This window comes from Macaca nemestrina, chromosome 15 (genome assembly GCF_043159975.1).
Source record: "Macaca nemestrina isolate mMacNem1 chromosome 15, mMacNem.hap1, whole genome shotgun sequence".
NCBI classification, from domain to species: Eukaryota; Metazoa; Chordata; class Mammalia; order Primates; family Cercopithecidae; genus Macaca; species Macaca nemestrina.
The window spans coordinates 17,180,317-17,201,764 of NC_092139.1; the positions used below are offsets into that span (position 1 = coordinate 17,180,317).

Here is a 21,448-nt window from a genome sequence, read left to right on the forward strand (position 1 = left end):
ATCGAGACCATCCTGGCTAACATGGTGAAACCCCGTCTCTATTAAAAATTCAAAAAAAAAAAAAGCCAGGGGTGGTGTGATACACCTGTAGTCCCAGCTACTCGGGAGGCTGAGGCAGGAGAATCACTTGAACCTGGGAGGCGGAGGTTGCAGTGAGCCAAGATTGCACCACTGCACTCCAGCCTGGGTGACAGAGCAAGACCCTATCTCAAAAAAATAATAATAAATCCAAGTCACCTAGAAAATCAACGTAAAAGTCCACAAAGTGCATTCCTCTCACTGACTTGACCAAGCATTCAGAGATCAGAGAGTTCTACTATACTGGAACATGTAAGAAGGGGCAAGGGGGACAACTTTGCAGTGTTTCTTCCAAATTAAGAGTTTGGGGACTCTTAATGAGTGGGACTGAAAAAAACAACACCTGAAAAAAAATACTCAACTATGACAGGATACACCTGTCTCAATTACCTGTGTGCTGCAGCATTTTTGTTTTCCAATAGTTTAAATTAACTTTGTTTTCCTTGTGAAGTAAAGAGGGAGTGAATCGTATTTTTTTCTTTCATGTGCAACAAATGTAGTGAAGCTTATGTCCTTAGTAATGTTAACTTGGAGAAGGCATATTTACACCGTCAGATTTACCATAATTTGGTTGATATGGAAACTGTTGCGGCGGAGCTTGTGGCATTGCAGGTCCCGCCAAAAGCCCATCCATGCTGGGGGAAGCAGTCACATTAGGAGGTGGGCTGAAGGCCTGGGTTTGCTGCTGCTGCTGCTGCTGCTGCTGCTGCTGCTGCTGCTGCTGCTGCTGCTGCTGCTGTTGTTGCTGTTGTTGCTGCTGCTGCTGCTGCATCATCATAGCCACCCTCTGTTGTCGGAAGTGATGACTTAGCAGCTCTCTGCTGCGTTGGGCGACCATTTGAGCATTAAGAAAACCCTGCTAATACCCAAGAAAGAGTGCAATTACATATACATAGCAAGAACCTGCCAGTTGCATACATACAGTACCCCCACAATACACCAGGTATAAGACAGATAACACCCAGGGTCTTTTTTTTTTTTTTTAAAACAGGGTCTTACTCTGTTGCCCAGGCTGGAGTGCAGTGGCACAATCCTGCCTCACTGCAACCTTCACCTCCCAGGTTCAAGCGAGTCTCCTGCCTCAGCCTCCCAAGTAGCTGGGATTACAGGCATGCACCACCACTCCAGCTAATTTGTGTATTTTTAGTAGAGATGGTGCCTCACCATGTTAGGGAGGCTGGTCTCAAACTCCTAACCTCAGGTGATCCACCTGCTTCAGCCTCCCAAAGTGCTTAAATTACAAGTGTGAGCCACTGCACCGGCCAAAACACACAATTCTTTACATAAAAGCTTTCGGACCTGGTGCAATGGCTCACGCCTGTAATCCCAGCACTTTGGGAAGCCAAGGCGGGGGGATCACTTGAGGTCAGGAGTTCGAGACCAGCCTGGCCAAAATGGTGAAACCCTGTCTACACTAAAAATACAAAAACTAGCCAGCCACCGTGGTGAGCACCTGTAATCCCACCTACTTGGGAGGCTGAGGCAGGAAAATCCGTTAAACCCAAGGAATTGAGACTGCAGTGAGCTGAGATCGTGCCACTGTACTGCAGCCTGGGCAACAGTGACTCTCTCAAAAAAAAAAAAAAAAAGAAGTTTTCTGGCTATTGCAGGGGGAAGGAGGGAGGGAGAACTGAAGAAGGACCTGAAAATTATTTGGGGTTAAAAGACAAAAGACAGGCCGGGCGCGGTGGCTCAAGCCTGTAATCCCAGCACTTTGGGAGGCCGAGACGGGTGGATCACGAGGTCAGGAGATCGAGACCATCCTGGCTAACATGGTGAAACCCCGTCTCTACTAAGAAATACAAAAAACTAGCCAGGCGAGGTGGTGGGCGCCTGTAGTCCCAGCTACTCGGGAGGCTGAGGCCGGAGAATGGCGTGAACCCGGGAGGCGGAGCTTGCAGTGAGCTGAGATCCGGCCACTGCACTCCAGCCTGGGCGACAGAGCAAGACTCTGTCTCAAAAAAAAAAAAAAAAAAAAGACAAAAGACACACTGTCAAGCTTTAACATGACCAGAAACATTCCACAACGTGAGAGAACATTTAGAGGTAGAATCTGAAGACAACTTTTTCAGGAACTATGAAGGACAACTACAGGAAAATGAGGATTCAGTGTGTTGGGGTAGTGGAGGGCTAAAACATGAAACAAACAAACAAAAAGATGGGGTTATACTTAGATAGCAGGGGTCCACCTCAGAAAATCTTGTACTTTCTTTAAACTTTCAGAAAGAGGTAGGAGGCAAGGAGAAGCTGTCTGGAGGTTCAGAAGGTGACATAACCAAAGTACAACAAGGAAGCTGATTTGGGCTCTACTAGCTACGGATCATCTCCAAAAAGCAAACTTTTATCATCTTTCTGTAGGGCATTCTAGCTCAGCTTCCGCAAGAGGTTTCATTATCAAGAAAATGTAAATATCAGTACTTCCAAGTAGGCATAAGACAATGAAAATCGAGCATTTCACAGTTGTTTTTTAAAAAACAATTATAAACAATATTTCAAACCACAGTAGGGGACTGCTGTGTGGTCATCTGCCTCATGCACATTAAGAAAACCCCTCAATACTGTCTCCACCACTGGCTAGAAGTAGAAGGGAATTTTAATATCCCCTCCTACTACAGGAAACAGGTCATCTCAGAGGCTATCACTGAGAACAGGATTATGTATTCTTTATTTTCTACTTTATAATTTCAGAATTTTACCCAGTGTGCATGTTGTTTCATAATCCAGGAACAGAGGAACATTTACAGATTATTTTAAATTCCTAAAAAGCCATGTGATAGCTGTTCTCACAGTATAGCAACCGATCACAAAGGGAACCAATTAAAAAAACACTAATCTATGGTTTTGTGTTTTTTGTTTTTTTTTTTTTTTTGAGACGGAGTCTCGCTCTGTTGCCCAGGCTGGAGTGCAGTGGCCGGATCTCAGCTCACTGCAAGCTCCGCCTCCTGGGTTTACACTATTCTCCTGCCTCAGCCTCCTGAGTAGCTGGGACTACAGGCTCCCGCCACCTCGCCTGGCTAGTTTTTTGTATTTTTTAGTAGAGACGGGGTTTCACCGTGTTAGCCAGGATGGTCTCGATCTCCTGACCTCGTGATCCCCCCCGTCTCGGCCTCCCAAAGTGCTGGGATTACAGGTTTGAGCCACCGAGCCCGGCCTAATCTATGGTTTTAATGAAGAAACCTCTCCCTCCTCTGATTCCTCCCAGTCACCAGCCAGAGAGAAGAATGGAAGAGTTGAAAGTCTTTAATACGACTGCTTTCTTACACAAGAAATTCAGAATTACCTTCATTTGTTTAACAAACATTTACTAAGAGTCAACCACAGGCCAAGCCCTGTCCTGAGCACAGAGCAATGCATGTGGAGAGGCTCATCATCCTCACCTGGGGCTGCATCATAGGCCTCATCACGGCAGCACCACCAGCAGTAGGGTTTTCCATTTTCAATTCAAGTGCCTGTCTGCTCTGATTCAAAAACTGAGGTGAGACAAGTTGGTTAGAATGCAAGGAGAACATGTCAGTCTGCCAACACAGCTTTCCAGACCCTCAGCACCAGCCAATGAGGTAATGATATCTCCAAACACAATAACCTGGCTAAGTCACATCTAAACTAGTACTTTCACAATGCAAAAAGGTCAATGTTGAAAAGTCTTAGGCTAGCATATGATGGGCTACTGTTTGGCATTGGGGAAAAAAAGGTAAAGTGCAATTTTGTAGCTTAAAGAATATCTCCACACCTGTAATCCCAGCACTTTGAGAGGCTGAGGTGGGCAGATCACTTGAGCCCAAGAGTCTGAGATCAGCCTGGGCAACATGGAGAAACCCCATCTCTACAAAAAATTAGCCAAGAGTGGTGGCACACTCCTGTAGTCCCAGCTACCTGGGAGGCTGAGGTGGAAGGATCACCTGAGCCTGAGAGGTCGAGGCTGCAGTGAGCTGTGACTGCACCACTGCGTTCCACCCTGAAACGCTGTATCAGAAAAAATAATAATACATAAATAAATTATATATATACACACACAGCAGAAACTCAAAAGATTTATAAAGTCAGGCTTTCTCTGGGATTATTCGGGCACATGGGGAAATACCTTTAAGTTCATCAGAGGAATTCTGAATAAACTCCATTAGCTTTCCCTAAATGACTTTTAGTGAAAAGAAATGGCAGAAAGTAAAATGAATGCACTAACACAGCTTTTCTGAGTACCTAAACTGACTTTTAAGAATACTTATGCAATGGAGAGTCTCTGGCTCTTTGGATTCCAAACTCAGGCATTTGGCCGTACACGGTGGCTCATGCATGTAATCCCAGCACTTTGGGAGGCCAAGGCAGGAGGATCACCTGAGGTCAGGAGATGGGCCTGGTCAACATGGTGAAACCCTGTCTCTACTAAAAATACAAAAACTAGCCAGATTTGGGTGGCTCCCCAGCTACTCAGGAGGCTGAGGCACAAGAATCACCTGAACCCAGAAGGTGGAGGTTGCAGTGAGCCAAGATCATGCCACTTGCACTTCAGCCTGGGCGACAGAGCAAGACTCCACCTCAAAAAAAAAAAAAAAAAAAAAAAAAAACTCAGGCATTCATCTACTTATATTATTTGGTTCCACCACATTTAATAACTCAGTATGCTCAAGACATAAACAATTTATAAAAACAAATTTTAAAACATTTCTTGGGGACTAAGAAAACAATAGGGTAAGAAGTCATATTTTAGAATATTAAAAGACAGCTCTAGAAAGAAGAGGTTCCATTTAAAATGCTGAAATCAAGATGGTTTAAGTATTTGGTTATTAGTAGTAAGGATTTTTTTCAAAAAAAACTTATCTACCTTTAAGACTACAAAGTCATCAAGTAACATTTTTCTTCCCCAAGAGCAATCCTTCCTGACTTTTTACTTTTTAATTTGTAAAATGGAATATTCTCATAGTATCGAATTCCAACACAACTACTCCTTAACAAGGAGCCATTTGTACAAACAAAACCTTACACAGAAGTAAAACAAAAATAATTTCTTTAGTTGACAGGGATAGAGTGCACCAGTAGTAAGAACACTGAGAAACACAGTCTGAAAACAACAGAAGGAGAAGCCAGAGGGAAGAACACATGACCGGTTACCTGCTGGCCCTGCAGCCTCTGCTGAAGCTGCATTCTAAGTTGCTTGGGGGTGTTTGTCCGGGGTCTCATGATGTTGGCTCGCGGGTGCATTCCTTGGAGAGGAAAATTGCCTTGCTGGTTCATCTGATTCATCATAGAGTTAAAAGATGGTGATTGTCCCTGAAGATGAAAGCCTCCTTGCATTGGAGGCCCCTGTGCTGGGTACGTCTGTCCATATAATCCTGCCTTCTGATCCATCATTACTGCTGCTTCTTGGCCTTGGAAAGCATCCTGTTTGGGTTCTAATGCCTGTCCCTTAAACACAACGCATAAAAGAACAGTGAAGAACATCTACGAAAGCAACAGAAGTCAAATGCTCTAAAGAAGGTGCAAAAAAAAATCCAGGTTCTATGTCGCTGGTATCCCCGAAGGTGTACACAAGAACTGCTCAGCATTTCCCATCTGCACTGTGACAGCATTTGCCGCATGGCAATGTACTTCCATATGTACATATCTATTTCCCCAACAACGACTGATAGCCCCTGATGATCTTTCCTGCTTACTGTTGAATGCACAAACCTATAGAGTGGCCCCTCCATAGCCTTTAAATAAAAACAGTCATGGCCGGGCACGGTGGCTCACACCTGTAATCCCAGCATTTTGGGAGGCCAAGGCAGGTGGATCACTTGAGGTCAGGAGTTTGAGACCAGCCTGGCCAACATGGCAAAACCCCATCTTTACTAAAAATACAAAAGAAATTACCCGGGCATGGTGGCGGGTGCCTGTAATTGCAGCTACTCGCAAGGCTGAGGCAGGAGAATCACTTGAACCCTGGAGGTGGAGGTTGCAGTGAGCTGAAATTGCGCCACTGTACTCCAGCCTGGGTGACAGAGCGAGACTCCGACTCAAAAAAGAAAAAACAGTCACTACAGAATGTGTCTTTCAGAAATACAGATTTCTGAACAGCATGTTTTCATAAGGCTGGGTATGTAAACAGGAACAGGAAATGATGATGTTAGGATGTTCAGATTGGCCATTGTAAACAAGTATTGTTTAAACAAAAAAAAAAAAGCTTGCCTCATCAGAATACACATGGCTTGGCTAAGTAGTAGAGAAAGATAGTTATAAAAATGAGAACTTTTAACATGAATAAAAGGTCACACTTTAGTAGTTTCACTAAATCATTTCTACAACTGCCAAAAATAGTGGGGTGTTGAAAGTAATATCACAATCATAAGTATATTTTCCATTTTAACATACGAACTGAGACCAAAAAAGTATATTTTCCAAATTTAATGCTGGTGTCCACGAATGTAGTAATACAACACAAGTACTAGGAAAGACACACACAGGTATTCTTGTTTGTGGCTTCATGAATTTGTACACACACACGCATGCACGCACACACACACAAATACACACTCTCCTACTTCCATGTTAATGCAACCTACCTGATTGACAAGTTCAGGGATTCCCAAAGCTCTGTCAATTTCTTCCAGGCCTGTGGCATCTGTGTTGCTGAGAAGAGTGTGCAGCTGGTCCAATAATGCTCTTTCATCACTCTGGCCTTCCAGGTTGGAAGGTGGCCCGACAAGATCATCCAGGGAATTCCTAAGAAGGGGCCTAGAAAAAGGCTTGCAATCAATTTCAATGGTGCTTTTTTGTTTCTAAGAGTAACAGATCACAGCAACCATGCATAATATTTTTAATGAACAGTAACTCAAATACTACAAACACAAATAATAAACCAAGTGGTAAAAAAGAGTGAATGGCATCAATTTAAGTTTAAGGCCCACAATTTAGAAATTGCACCAGGCCACTTTAGACCACCATATATAGCTTAAACCCCCAATCCCACCACCAAAATGTAATTGCCAAACCCTACGCATCTGGGATATAGCAGAAATGGGGGCCAGGGGAGGGTAGGGAAGGATGGGACAAGATACTCCTCACGAAAACAATGAAGAAGGAGGTAGTAATTATAATACTTGAAAATTAGCAAAATCAAAAGAGTAAAAGAAAGGATAGAAATGTTGAGCTATCACTGACGTGAGTCTGCAGAAATCCCAAAATCACTTTGTCACACTTGGCCCAGAGCTCATATTGGCAAGTGTAACACAAACCCCATACACCCACAGCAAGTTGCCTCAGTTCTCCAACACATACAGGGGCATGAAGTTAAACATTTATCCTGCCTCAGAAAAGTTCTGTTAACTTGAAACTATTTGCTCTCTACTGACTAGAGAAGCATTCAAATAAATTCATATAGTTACATCACTGTCTGCTCAATAGATCAGTTCATTTTAGTTTCCTTGCTTAACTTACTGTAGAATTCCCGTTAGAGCTGACATTGACAGTGGCCTCTTGCATGCCACTTAGTAAATAAGTTACTAAGCTAAATAAAAATAAAATATCAATGAAAAATAAAAATGAAATACAATCTACAATTTTTTTTTTTTTGAGACAGAGTCTTGCTCTGTCTCCCAGGCTGGAGTGCAGTGGCGTGATCTCAGCTCCCCGAGTAGCTGGAATTATAGGCACCCGCCACCACGCCCGGCTAATTTTTTGTACTTTTAGCAGAAACGAGGGTTCACCATGTTAGCCAGGATAGTCTCGATCTCCTGACCTTGTGATCCGCCTGCCTTGGCCTCCTAAAGCACTGGGGTTACAGGTGTGAGCCACCGCACCCGGCCTACAATCTTTATTTTATGAAAAATTTTAAAGATGCTATATAGTTCTTTCACTGTCGTCACCGAAATGTTTAAAATAATTTTAGAAAACAATTAGCCAATCCTTAAAATAATTTTCTCAACAGGCAGCAGGTGGTTGGGGAGAAAAAAAGGTTTAAAAAAAAAAGTGTAATTTTCTGGAAAACTGAGGCTAACCCTCTGAAGAATATAAAACCACCAGAAACACATACTTATCTTTTTTCCCCTCCTCATGGGACTAGAGAGAGAATCATCTCACAGAGAGGCTCTCAGATGTTTGGCCACTGAATGGCCCTAATGGCTGGACAACATGGTTGTATCTCCTCCCTCTCCTGTGAATGCCACATGCACTGCTTACTGCCTCAGCCTCATTTTTACAGTTACATGAGAAATGCCCAGCTGGCAACCAAGTACCTCAATTACAAGGAATTCTCATTCTCTCTCACGTTTGCTCCTGTGCTCCAACTCTTTTCTAAACTACCCAATGCTGAGATTTTCTACAGAGTTACAAAATAACGCCCCACCTATTTTGAGTGCCATGAGGAACTTGTTCTATTGACAACATGCCATCGGGCCAGGAACCCAGTTGGTTAGATGCTGCTGCTTGGCCATAGGGATTAGCCCCCATTCCCATGGGGAGTTCACCAGGCCCTGGGGGAGCAAAAAGAAAGCACAAATTATCAAATAAGAGCAAAAATTATCCTGAAACATCTAACTTTCTTTCTTCATGAAGGGAGCAGGGGGGACACTTACTCATTTGAAGCATCTGTTGCTGTTGCTGCGGCTGCAATATTGGTCTTGCACCTGGTATGCTATTAGACCGAAGAGGCAACGTGGGCATAGAGCCACCCACTGCAGGTCTGGGTAAAGAAGCATTATAATCTCCTCCTGGTCTTCCCATGGAGTTTGAATTCATAGGTTCCATTCTGCTGGCCTTTGAGTTTGGTAAGCCCCAGTCTCCTGAGGAAGGAGTCTGAGTCACAGTCACATTTCTGTTTGGTCCACCTAAAACAGGTAGCCATACTTAGGTCTTTTCCATATTATAATGAAATCCTTCTTATACCATATGAGTACAGCCATTATACACAACATCAGCCTTGACAAAACAGTACTTTGTCATGGTAAGAAAAGGGCTGGCCAACTGTGGAGACATAGGCCACTATTCTCATGTATTCAATAGGTTGGAAAATGTCATAGACCAAAAGACTCTTTAAGAGTTTACATAACCAAGACATAAAATAAATGAAGGATACTCATGGAAGAAACATACTAACGTTATTCAAAAAGTTATTATTTACTCCCAATTATTCAGATGGCTTAAAGTATTTTAAAGATGCTTTTCCCAAAATAAATTAATCATAATTCTAATTAGAAATAACATACCCATACTTGAGCCATAATTTTCCTGACTATCCATCATTCTTGGATTCGCACCCAACATGGGTTGCTTTGGTAACATGGGGAAAGCACTGATATTTTTCACTGGAGGACTTGAGCCAACAGAAACAGGACTATCCAGAGACACTGCTCGGTTATATGGAGGACGAATAGACTGCACAGACTGTGGACTTTTCAAACCTGTTGAAAACACAATACAAAAATATTTATTGGTGATTTAATACATAAATAATCAAGTACAAAACACAAATACCACCACGCCCCACCCAAGAATATCTTTCTTACAAAAACAAACACTGTCTTCCTTTTACAAAATAAGTACCAGCCCTCACCCAACCACTACCACCCTCCCCCCACCACCAAAAAAAGGTCTCATATTCCAAATAAATTAGAAACAACAATTCTCCAGGTCAGCTGAAGTACTGAGAACTCTTCTGTAACCTGATATGGTCACTGATATTCTGCTTCACTTAATATTAAAAAATTCACAAATGTTCCAAGCTCCTAAAGGTTCTTGCATATTTGTACTTAAGTATACTGTTTATAATTTTATAATCAACTTAACCAGATAAGTTGCCTTCTGATCAAAAAGAAATAAAATGTAAAATTCCCTTCTAACCTTCTTTTTTTCCCCCCACTCTAACTGATCTATCCATTCTAGTTTAGGAAATAATGCTACTGAAAATGAATAATGACCATTCTGAATGATTGTGAGTGCCGCCTTTTCAATTGATACACACAATATATCTTTCTTTCTTTGTAACAGAGTATCACTCTGTCACTCAGGCTGGAGTGCAGTGGTGAGATCTTGGCTCACTGCAACCTCCGCCTCCCAGGTTGAAGCGATTCTCATACCTTAGCCTCCCAAGTAGCTGGGACCACAGGTGTGAGCCACCACGCCCGACCTACCTTTGTTAAATAGATGAAGTAAACACACAGCAACAGGAGAGGGACTAGATAAGAACCAGCAAACACCAAAGAAGAAAACTATCTTAATTAAGTGACAAGATTCTGTTAAAACACCAAGGGACAAGTTTTAATCTAGAGTTTGAGTTGCTTTTTAATCCAATTCTCTATGGCTAAGAAAAATATATGCCCTAGTACCCACACTACTCACCTGGAATAATCAAAGATGAACATTTTTCTGTAAGTGCCATGATTACTGGCATATTAGTTAGAAGTGGGAAATTTATTTTAAAGTAATTTTAAAAAAACAGGAAAATGTCCAAAAAGCTTTCTAAAGCACATACAATATAAATTAGTACAGAAAACAGAGGCAGAATACATGTTCTGAAGTTATAAGTGCTATTTATAACCTGGTCTTAGTGTAAGAGTGTTTACAGATACGCAGAAAAGTTTCAAAGGCGGCAAAAACAAAACCTAGTTCATTCTTACCCACAGAATTAGTTCCTTGAAACACCTGTTGCTTAGTCCCCAGATGACTACCATTTGAGGATATGGAATTATTGTAAAAGTCAGAACTAGTCAGATCACCAAGAATAGCATCTAGATTATCCAAGTCTCCAGATCCCTGAAAATAAAGTTTTAAAAATTAACCTGTGTACATTACTAGACACACGGGTATAAACATACCCATCAGAAAAAACGATATATGAAATAGAAGCAAGTAAAATACAAAAATTACCTACAATGATAATGCCCACCTTAAAGGCCAGTTTATTATGACCCCCATCTCTAATCTTCCTCCTGTGAGATTAAATCACTCAATTTGGTCCTTTCAAAGGGACATTTTTTAAATTTACACAAGACATTTAATTCTCAAACTGTAGAATATTTTGCAGGTAACATTCACTAGCAATGCATTGATAATTAGCTAACAGATATCTGTATCTACATATACCTTCTGAAAATAAGTGTGATTAATAATAAAAGGGGCAAGCTGAGATGTTCATAGGCATGCTCTAACAAGGACTTCGGTCAATGAATTTGGTGAACACTAGGTTAAGCCCACATTCTAACTTTAAGCCTTTCATTTGCTCAAGTGCATATTAATATATCCTGTAAGTTTGGGAAATGCTTATACAGAATGTCATCTTATACATGAAACTTGATTTTACCTTAAAATCAAAATTATGCTGCTTAATACAAGTTTGTTTTTTTTTTCCTGATTACTTCTATCATTCTCTTAATGACCCAATCTGCCCATTCCAGCAATAAACACCTCCATGACAAAATTTCATAGTGGCTACTAAAGAGTTATATTCGCATCTTAAAACATACACATCTGTTATTTCTAAATTACATCATAATTTTACTGACACCCAAAATAATTATAAAGAAATGGCAGCTAAAGATTTAACTTTCTTTAAATAAACCTAAAATCGAAGAATTTGTATATTACATTAAATTTCTAACAGAAAAATGATGAAATATGAGCTGAAATATACAGAAAACAAATTACCTCTTCACTTGTCTCTGTCTTAATTTTAGGGTCTTTCTCTTGACTTGAGCTAGGAATGGTGGAGCTGGTGCACTGACTTATTTTATTATCCACTCCTTCCACTTGGGGCTGTAGTTCTTTAGAGAGTGCATCACTAGGATCATCCCTGTCCAGCAGGTATCTAAGAAGTGCATTATTCTCCTTCTTCTTAGGACTTAGCTGCTCCTGCTTGACAACATTTCCGTCCCCACAAGAAGTTATACTGCTGGTGTCTTTCCCAGTGGCTTCTGCAGTAATCTTGGCTACTTCAGCTGGTGAATTCCCATTCTGCAGCAACTTGTGCAAAATCCGGTGCTTCTCTTGTAACAGTGACCCATGCATATTGGATGTAGAGGATACTCCTCCAGATGTAGAGGAGGAGACTCCAGAGGGGCTGGTGACACTAACAGAAGATTCTTTACAACTTGAATCTAGCGGGGAGTTGGTCAAGGAGGAATGACCCCGGTCATCAGAAGAACAGGTAAGTAACTGCAGTAATTTTTTGTGACCTTTGCTTTCCAAAGGACCCCTTTGATTCTCTGACCCCTCAACACTGCTCTCCTTACTTTCTTTGTCACTGAGGTGATCTCTGCTATTTGACTGACACATTGAACTCTCCACTGGATTTTGGTCGCAATAAAAGCCCAGCGGACTCTTGGAATCCTGATTGCTTACTTTACTTGGTTGGGTTATATTCATATTGGGAGAGTTATCCAATTTGGGGCCTGGTGATGACAGAGTAGATAAAAGAGAAGTCCCTACACCCTCACTGATGGCTTGCAGGGCACTGAGAGAGCTGCTGGAAAAGCTGTGGTTCCCACTATTGCCAGAAGATCCCATGGGAGAGTGCACACCTGAATTTGAAAAAAATTTAGGAAAATAATTAGACTACCAGTCACTGTAACAAAATACAACTTAATTACTCAAAGTTTATATTATAAAAGAGATTAACTTTACAAGAATTACAGTAGTATGGAAAGAAGAATTACTTAAAAAGAAAAAAAAAGGAAATGTCAACATAAATACCTGCAACAGGAGAAAACTGATGTGAGGCTATCTTTGGACTCCCACGATTACGAGGAGAAATCATGATATTCTGCTGGTTTGGGGCAAGACCAGGACTTCCATGTGGGGGGCTACTCATGCTGAGCCCATAGTTGTTGTTCTGGTAGGAAGATGGTGATTGCATGCCTGGCCCAGGGGTCAATGAGGCTATGTTACTGGAACCCCCATACCTAGCTCCACTCATCTGCCCTGTGGTGCTAGGGTCTGCCAAGCCATAGGCCCTGCTGCTCGGCATCTGTAAGCCTTGGTTTGGCGACATACTCATGCTGCCTACTGAACTGTTGCATCCAGCCATAGGTGGTCTAATCCCTTGTCCAACAGGATTTGGGTTTGGTCTATATCCATTCTGTTCTCTGCAAAACAAACATCAAACTTTTACTAAAAAATTATAAGCATGCATAAAAGCCTTTCATCAGATTTAAAATAAAATAAAATTTTTAAACACCGGCCAGCTACAGTGGCTCACACCTATATTCCCAGCATTTTGGGAAGTTGAGGCAGGAGGATCACTTGAGCTCAGGAGTTTGAAACCAGCCTGGGCAACACAGCAAGATCATGTCTCTACTAAAAATTTAAAAATTGGCCAGGCATAGTGACACACATCTGTAGTCCTAGCTACTCAAGAGGCTGTAGTGGGAGGATCGCCTGAGCCCAGGAGTTCGAGGTTGCAGTGAGCTGTGATGGCACTACTGCACTCCAGCCTGGGCGACAGATCAAGACCCTGTCTCTGTTTAATAAAAAAAAAAAAAGAAGAAGAAGAAAGAAAGAAAGAAAGGCAGGGAGAGGGAATTTTAAAAATGGGATGAATTAACTACCCAGGAACTTAACTTTTTAGGCAACATTCCAATACCTAGTGACAATTCCAGTCTACGTATCGATCAATTATTTACCTAATAACATTTTTCAGTAAGCCACAGAATCTATATGACTAAGACCACTGTAGTATTATGAAAGACCAACAGCTATGTTAACTGGAGTTTCAGGTGGGCTTTATTAGAGTTGCCACATTATCTAGGGCTTCACCTGGAGGTACCTGCAAATTATTCAAGATAATTAATGGGTGAATATCCTCCCCTTCATGCATTTCTTATTTGCCACTACCAACACTGACAGTAACTACCTTTATTCTTAAAATGTAGCCTCAAATTTTAAATGCAGTCCCCAAAGCAAAACACATCATCAGAAATGAATGGCAAGACATGTAATCAGATTTTATATGCTCTTTTATCCACCCTTTAGCCTTTCCATCCCCTAACTTTCCTGTAAAGTATTTAATAAATAATCACTTTCACATAAAAATACAACCTTAAACAAATCATAATCCAGGAATCTAAACTCATTTCATCAAACCCAATAACCTTCCTAAGTTTTGTCTCATTTTGTCCCTTCCTTTTTTACTTTAATAATAAAGCATTTTGAGAACACTGCTGCATTTCATATTACAATACACAGTAATCTATCATTACCTCTGAAGAAAGTGGGTTGAGACAAAGCCATGTCGATCATTTGTTACAGGATTTCGGAAGAGTTTGCTTTTTGTCTGTGCAGTCACTATAGTTCCATCAGCCAACGAGAATCGATATACTGGGGTTTCTGCATGGCCATTAAGATAAGCTGTTGGGGAAAATATCCCATCACTGGTAACTACAGTCAGCAAAACAAATATATATAGGAGGGGATAGGGAGGAAATATACTTCAAGTACAACATTTCTAAAAATCCAAGGAAAGACTGGATCTGCACCAAAATTATCAACAGGGTGAAATAAGAACACTCAGGAATCATTTTTCTACCCCTCACCAACAAAACAGCAGCAACTACAGCCATGTGTATACCAAACATAATGACAAACAAGATCAAGAATCAACCCCAAAACCAGGTATGGTGGTGTGCACCTGCAGTCTCGGCTACTCAGAAGCTGAGGCAGAAGGATCACTTAAACCCAGCAGTTTGAGTCCAGCCTGGGCAAGATAGCAAGGCCCTGTCTCTAAAGAATAAAATGATAAAAAAGAACCCCAAAATTCTTTACCTTCTTGATAGTGACGTTTCTGGGACCATGACTGCCCATCATTTAGACTAAAAAATCTCTGAATACACCTTCGGATTATATCTTCAAAGCCAGGCCTCATGGAGGATCTTAGTGAATTTGTATCTATATTGACAACCTTCCCTATTAAACAGAAAAAGGAAAAAAAGAGTTATATCCAGCCCACAAGTATTTACCGACTGCCTACACATGGCTTAGCACTGGAGAATAGAATAAAAGATATTAAATCTTTGCTCCACCTTCTCTGATCCAAATTTCTACTACATCCAGAGCTTTTCTCCTTAAGACATAGCACCACAGGATTCTCCCTACAAGTTCTGCTAAGGAGTATAATAATACATTTGGCCTTTGTCAGATTTCTAGCACAGAGCTCCTATCTAAAATCCTCAGAATTTCCTGAGTAATAAAAGTATTTTCAAGTTATTCATAAAGAGCCCCTTCGGAACACACCTCAATTTATGCTAATGAGGTGACTTAGGTTGGGGTCTCTACATCACCTCGGGATGGAGCTGGTATCAGAAAAACCAAGTAATTAAAGGATTGGAGGCCGGGCGCGGTGGCTCAAGCCTGTAATCCCAGCACTTTGGGAGGCCGAGATGGGCGGATCACGAGGTCAGGAGATCGAGACCAGCCTGGCTAACACGATGAAACCCCGTCTCTACCAAAAAAATACAAAAAACTAGCCGGGCGAGGTGGCGGGCGCCTGTAGTCCCAGCTACTCGGGAGGCTGAGGCAGGAGAATGGCGTAAACCCAGGAGGTGGAGCTTGCAGTGAGCTAAGATCCGGCCACTGCACTCCAGCCTGGGCGACAGAGCGAGACTGCGTCTCAAAAAAAAAAAAAAAAAAAAAAAAAAGGATTGGAACTTTCTGTTAGTAGTTCCACCTACTAACCTCCAGGAATGGGGGATGAGGGAGGAAAGAGAGCCTGGTGATTAAATTCTATTAAAAAAACTCTTGGCCGAGCACGGTGCCGCACACCTGTAATCCCAGCACTTTGGGAGGCCAAGGCAGGTGGATCACGAGGTCAAAATATTGAGACCATCCTGGCCAACATGGTGAAACCCCGTCTCTATTAAAAATACAAAAATTAGCTGGCCATGGTGGCGCGTGCCTGTAGTCCCAGCTACTAGGGAGGGTGAGGCAGGAGAATCGCTTGAACCTGGGAGGCGGAGGTTGCAGTGAGCAGAGATCACGCAACTGCACTCCAGCCTGGTGACAGAATGAGACTCTGTCTCAAAAAAAAAAAAAAAAAAACTCTTGGGCCAGGAACAGTGGCTCACGTCTGTAATCCCAGCACTTTGGGAGGCCGAGGCGGGCAGATCACAAGGTCAAGAGTTCGAGACCAGCCTGGTCAACATGGTAAAACCCCGTCTTTACTAAGAATACAAAACTTAGCTGGGCGTGGTGGTACGTGCCTGTAATCCCAGCTACTTGGGAGGCTGAGGCAGGAGAATGGCTTGAACCCAGGAGGCAGAGGTTACAGTGAGCCAAGAAAGTGCCACTGTACTCTAGCCTAGGCGACAGAGCAAGACTCCGTCTCCAATTTAAAAAAAAAACAACAGGCCGGGCGCGGTGGCTCAAGCCTGTAATCCCAGCACTTTGGGAGGCCGAGGCGGGTGGATCACGAGGTCAGGAGATCGAGACCATCCTGGCTAACATGGTGAAACCCTGTCTCTACTAAAAATACAAAAAACTAGCCGGGCGCGGTGGCGGGCGCCTGTAGTCCCAGCTACTCGGAGGCTGAGGCGGGAGAATGGCGTGAACCCGGGAGGCGGAGCTTGCAGTGAGCCGAGATCGCGCCACTGCACTCCAGCCTGGGTGACAGAGTGAGACTCCGTCTCAAAAAAAAAAAAAAAAAAAAAAAAAAAAAAACAACAACAACAACAACAACAAAAAAAACTCTTGAACAAGAGATTTGATGAGCTTCCAAAGGATGAACACATTAAGGTGCTGGGAAGGTTATAAGCCCAGAAAGGGCACGGAACCTCCAAACCTCATCCCCACCCCCTAATACCTTGTCCTATATATTTCTCCCATTGAGCTATTCCTGAGTTGTATCCTTCATAAGAAACCAGTAAACCTGAGTAAAGCATTTCCGGATTTCTTGAGCCATTCTAGCAAACCATCAAACCTAAGGAGAGGATCAGAGGCCCAATTTATAGCCAGTCAGTCAGAAGTACGGAAGGCCAGGACTTGCAACTGGCATCTGAAGTGAAGTACAGGCAGTCTTGTGGGACTGAACCCTTAAACTTATAAGATCTAATGCTAAACCCAGGTAGAAATTGTCCAAACTAAAACTGTAGGGCACCCTGCTTATGTCAGACAGAGCACTGGTTTAGTGGAGAAAAAAATACATCTGGGGTCAGAAGTGATGTGGGAGTATAGAAAAACAGTGCTTTCCCAAATGCTGTACAGAATTTATGAGTATATCACACAAACTCCTTTTACTTTCTGAATGTAGTGACTATAACATGTCCAGATAACCTTAAGTTCATTTTCGTGTAAAGGAAAAAAATAACATCTATGAGGACAGTTGTTTGTCCAAACAGATTCTGTCCCTACAACTATGAAGCAAGAGAAAACACCTGCTTAAAGAGCCAGCAGGGACAATTCTTTGCATCTGAGAGATGATCGCATTTTTGTACACTTAATACCTAAACTTAGAGGGTTAACCAAATACTCATTTCTACAATGCTGGACGCTTCTGACAACTTTTGCTTAATATCAAATACAGTGAAGACACCAAATATACATACTCAAAAATACCATGGAATTAAAGAAGGTTTCATGACAACAGATGGTCCTTAAAAAATGTCTAGGCCTTTTCACTCTAAGCAGCTGGCAAAAGCAAGTGCCTTACAAAAAGTCGCAGAAAGGGAGCAAAGAAGAAAGTGGTTAATCCATTTTCTAAAAAAGACTGGTATGATGTGAAAGCACTAGCTATTGGTAACAAATAGTCAATTGGTAACAAACTAGTCAAAAGGGCTCAAGGAACCAACACTGCATCTGATGGCCTAAAGAACTGTGTTTTTGAAATGAACCTTGCTGATCTGCAGAATGACGAAAGTGTCCTTAGAAAATTCAGACTAATTACTGAGGATATACAAGTCAAAAACTATGTGACCAGCTTCCATGGCTGGTCTTGGATCAGCTTCAAGGCCTTTTCTGTATCTTTGAATGCAGACAGAATGATCCAAGCCATAATAACTGGTCACACAGTTTTTGACCTGGACATCCTCAGTAATCTTTTCTGTGACAAAATATGCTCCATGGTTAAACATGGCAGACTTCATATGAAACTCCTGCTGATGTCAAGATTGCCAATAGTTATCTGTTTTGTCTGTTTTGTGTAGGTTTTACAAAGAAATGCAATAATCAGATCTAGGCAATCTCTTATGCTCAGCACCAACAGATATGCCAAATCCCAGTGATGATGGAAGTCGTGACCCAAGAGGTACAGACAAATAGCTTGAAAGAAGTGGGCAATAAACTGATTCCACACAAATCAGGAAAGACATAGAAAAGGCTTGCCCAGGCCAGGCGCAGTGACTCACGTCTGTAATCCCAATACTTTGGGAGGCCGAGGTGGGCGGATCACGAGGTCAGGAGTTCGAGACCATCCTGGCTAACACGGTGAAATCCCATCTCTACTAAAAATATAAAAAATTAGCCAAGTGTGGTGGCACGTACCTGTAGTCCCAACTACTCGGTAGGCTGAGGCAGGAGAAAAGTTTGAACCCGGGAGGCAGAGGTTGCAGTGAGCCGAGATCGCACCACTGCACTCCAGCCTGGGCAACAAAGCAAGACTCCATTTCAAAAAAAAAAAAAAAAAGGCTTGCCCAGGTATTTATCCTTTCTATGACATCTTCATTAGAAAGGTAAAAATACGGAAGAAAACCAAGTTTGGTTTGGGAAAACTTATGGGGCTTCATAGTGAAAAGTAATTCTGCAAAAACTACTGGATATTTAAAAGGCACTAATATTGATAAACCACCAGTCCAATAATCAGTTTAAAATTCAGAATTTTAATGGTGACCAAAAATCTTATTAGTAGCAGGGGGAGAGCAGGGAAAAGGGACAAATGCATTCCAGGAAAGAGTAAATACCTGTACACTTGTGCCCAAAATAGAGAAGATTTGTCCTCAACCACCTCCCCTGAGTTTAGCCCTGGGCCACATGACAAATACAAAATAGATGTTCATAAAAAGTTTATTATATGAAACACATCAGGGACAGAAGATAAAATATATCCAGAGGTCAAAACATGTATTGTGTTGAGTGCAGTAAGCCTCCTATAATATAAGAGATACCCGTGGAAGGCATTAACTGTAACTACGGTAAGTAGGATCTCAGTTTTAAATGATGTTAATCACACAAAGCATTTGATCTTTCTTGCTTGGTAATATTTTTCTTCATCATGTCCTGTTTTCTTTCATGCTTGGTAATTTCTAACTTTTGTAATAAACATGTATTGCTTTTATATACTAATGAGATAATTTTCAAAGATGCTAAACTGCTTAAAGATGTTTTATTTAGTATTTTCAGTAACAAATGTAAAACATGGCTATTCAAGTAGAAAATTAACACTGCCAAACCATAAGACATGCAGAGAAAGACCCACTCTAAAAACATAAAATAATATATAAAAATTGCTGTCACTATGTTTATCTGAGGTGAGTTAATACAGAGAAAATGTTCAAATATAAAGTAATATACGGCCGGGCATGGTGGCTCATGCTGTAATCCCAGCACTTTGGGAGGCCGAGGCAGGTGGATTACCTGAGGTCAGGAGTTCGAGACCAGCCTGACCAACATGGTGAAACCCTGTCTCTACTAAAAATAGAAAAAATTAGCCGGGCATGGTGACAGGCACCTGTAATTTCACCTACTCGGGAGACTGAGGCAGGAGAATCGCTTGAACCTAGGAGGCAGAGGTTGCAGTGAGCCGAGATCATACCACTGCACTCCAGCCTGAGCATGACAAAGCAAGACTCTGTCTCAAAAAAAAAAAAAAAAAAAAAAGTAATATCCATCAGCGTAAACAGATTGTACTTTGAATTGTCAAAATAATTCTTTGCTACTTATTTTTAATTGTGAAAATTAATCTCAAAAAGCCTGAAGATAAGTTACTGAGTATGGCATAAAATGGCTGAATGACTGCAAAAATAGCAATATTTCTTTAAAAATATTCTGTATTATGTATATTATATATGCATATTACAAACATACACATACATATGTAATAGCGATAGCTATGTTTTATGTTTATGTATACCTAACTCCAGTTTTATATCACTTGGTAAAGGTCCACATTATAAAATTAGTGTTACACAAAGCAAAGAATACAGGCTAAGTCAGGCAGACAGAGCTATAAATTTTCTTATTAGCCATGATCTTGGACAATAACCCAATCTCTGTTACCAAGCCTCTGTTTCTTTATCTCTGAGATGGGGCATATATGACAAACCCTTGGCATCCTCATTTACACTTAGGTGACCATAAGAGTAACCCCGAAGGTAAATAAAAATAATATTGCCACAGTGCTTAATTTCATTAATGCATCTTACCAATCACAATGTCTTTAATTTTTTATTTCTATGATTAAAAAAGGCAGACCAAGACTGAGGTTGACGTCAAGAATGACTCCCAGCCAGACACAGTGGCTCACAACTGTAATCCCAGCACTTTGGGAGCAGAGGCAGGCGAATCACTTGAGGTCAAGAGTTCGAGACCAGTCTGGACAACATGGTGAAACCCCATCCCTACTAAAAATACTAAAATTAGCCGGGCATGGTGGCACGTGCCTGTAGTCCCAATTGTTTGGGAGGCTGTGGCAGGAAAATTACTTGAACCCAAGAAGTGGAGGTTGCAGTGAAGCAAGATCACACCATTGCACTCCAGCCTGGGTGACAGAGCAAGACTCCATCTCAAAAAAAAAAAAAAAAAAAAAAAAAAAAAAAAAAAAAAAAAAAAAAAAAAAAAAAAAACTACTCCCAATAATTCTCATTAAATTACCTGTAATTTTTTTTAAACATGTTTCTTTATGACAAATAGGCTTGAAGTTAGAGTAAAGAAACACTAAATTCTGATGCAAAATGCCATTTGGAGAGAAAACCAGGTGCCCCTAAATTTGTTTTTTTAATTTATTTGGGGGATTTAAAGTGCCAAACATACCCAACTCAAAATGCCAAGAATTTTAGTGAAATTCTTTTAGGGTTGCATAAGAAACATGAAAAATGATACACATAAAGCACTCATTGTAGTAGGTATACATTTTTATGATAGTACAGATTAAAAATAGTAACATTTACAAAAATTTCCAAAATAAAAATGTACGTATACACACATACAGAGAGAGGGAGGGAAAGAGTTTTTACCTGAAAGATCATGTCTGGTAATAAAGCTCTCAGGGTTTGATGGAAATGCTCTTTCACCTGTAGTAATGCGGCGTGCCACACAGATCATACAAGATTGCAAATCTATAATAAAAAATTCACCCTGATAAGGATTATGCTTAACTTTTGGATATGTATGTTCAATAGGCAAGCAAGGACATGGAATTCAGTAAGAAGAGTTATAACAGAAGTTTCAAAACTCCAAGTACGGCTACTATTTGTTTCATGAACAT

The 21,448-nt window shown here is 41.2% G+C and overlaps 1 protein-coding gene across 6 annotated transcripts in view; it reads right to left on the minus strand.

Annotated features, from left to right (window-relative positions):
* Positions 1 to 21,448, minus strand: part of LOC105496496 (nuclear receptor coactivator 3) — a 157,506-nt gene that overhangs the window by 4,987 nt on the left and 131,071 nt on the right. For 5 of the 6 annotated variants that reach the window (XM_011766997.2, XM_071079167.1, XM_011766999.3 and 2 more), the window contains 13 exons: positions 21,198 to 21,299; positions 14,803 to 14,943; positions 14,241 to 14,388; positions 12,736 to 13,127; positions 11,692 to 12,563; positions 10,665 to 10,800; positions 9,255 to 9,449; positions 8,625 to 8,876; positions 8,396 to 8,522; positions 6,615 to 6,786; positions 5,185 to 5,478; positions 3,456 to 3,548; positions 640 to 937 (listed from right to left, as the gene is read on the minus strand). In XM_011766997.2, coding sequence (XP_011765299.2) covers positions 640 to 937; positions 3,456 to 3,548; positions 5,185 to 5,478; positions 6,615 to 6,786; positions 8,396 to 8,522; positions 8,625 to 8,876; positions 9,255 to 9,449; positions 10,665 to 10,800; positions 11,692 to 12,563; positions 12,736 to 13,127; positions 14,241 to 14,388; positions 14,803 to 14,943; positions 21,198 to 21,299 — 3,222 coding nt within the window. The remainder of the gene's footprint in view (positions 1 to 639; positions 938 to 3,455; positions 3,549 to 5,184; positions 5,479 to 6,614; positions 6,787 to 8,395; positions 8,523 to 8,624; positions 8,877 to 9,254; positions 9,450 to 10,664; positions 10,801 to 11,691; positions 12,564 to 12,735; positions 13,128 to 14,240; positions 14,389 to 14,802; positions 14,944 to 21,197; positions 21,300 to 21,448) is intronic. The other variant, XM_011767001.3, reaches the window with a different exon arrangement.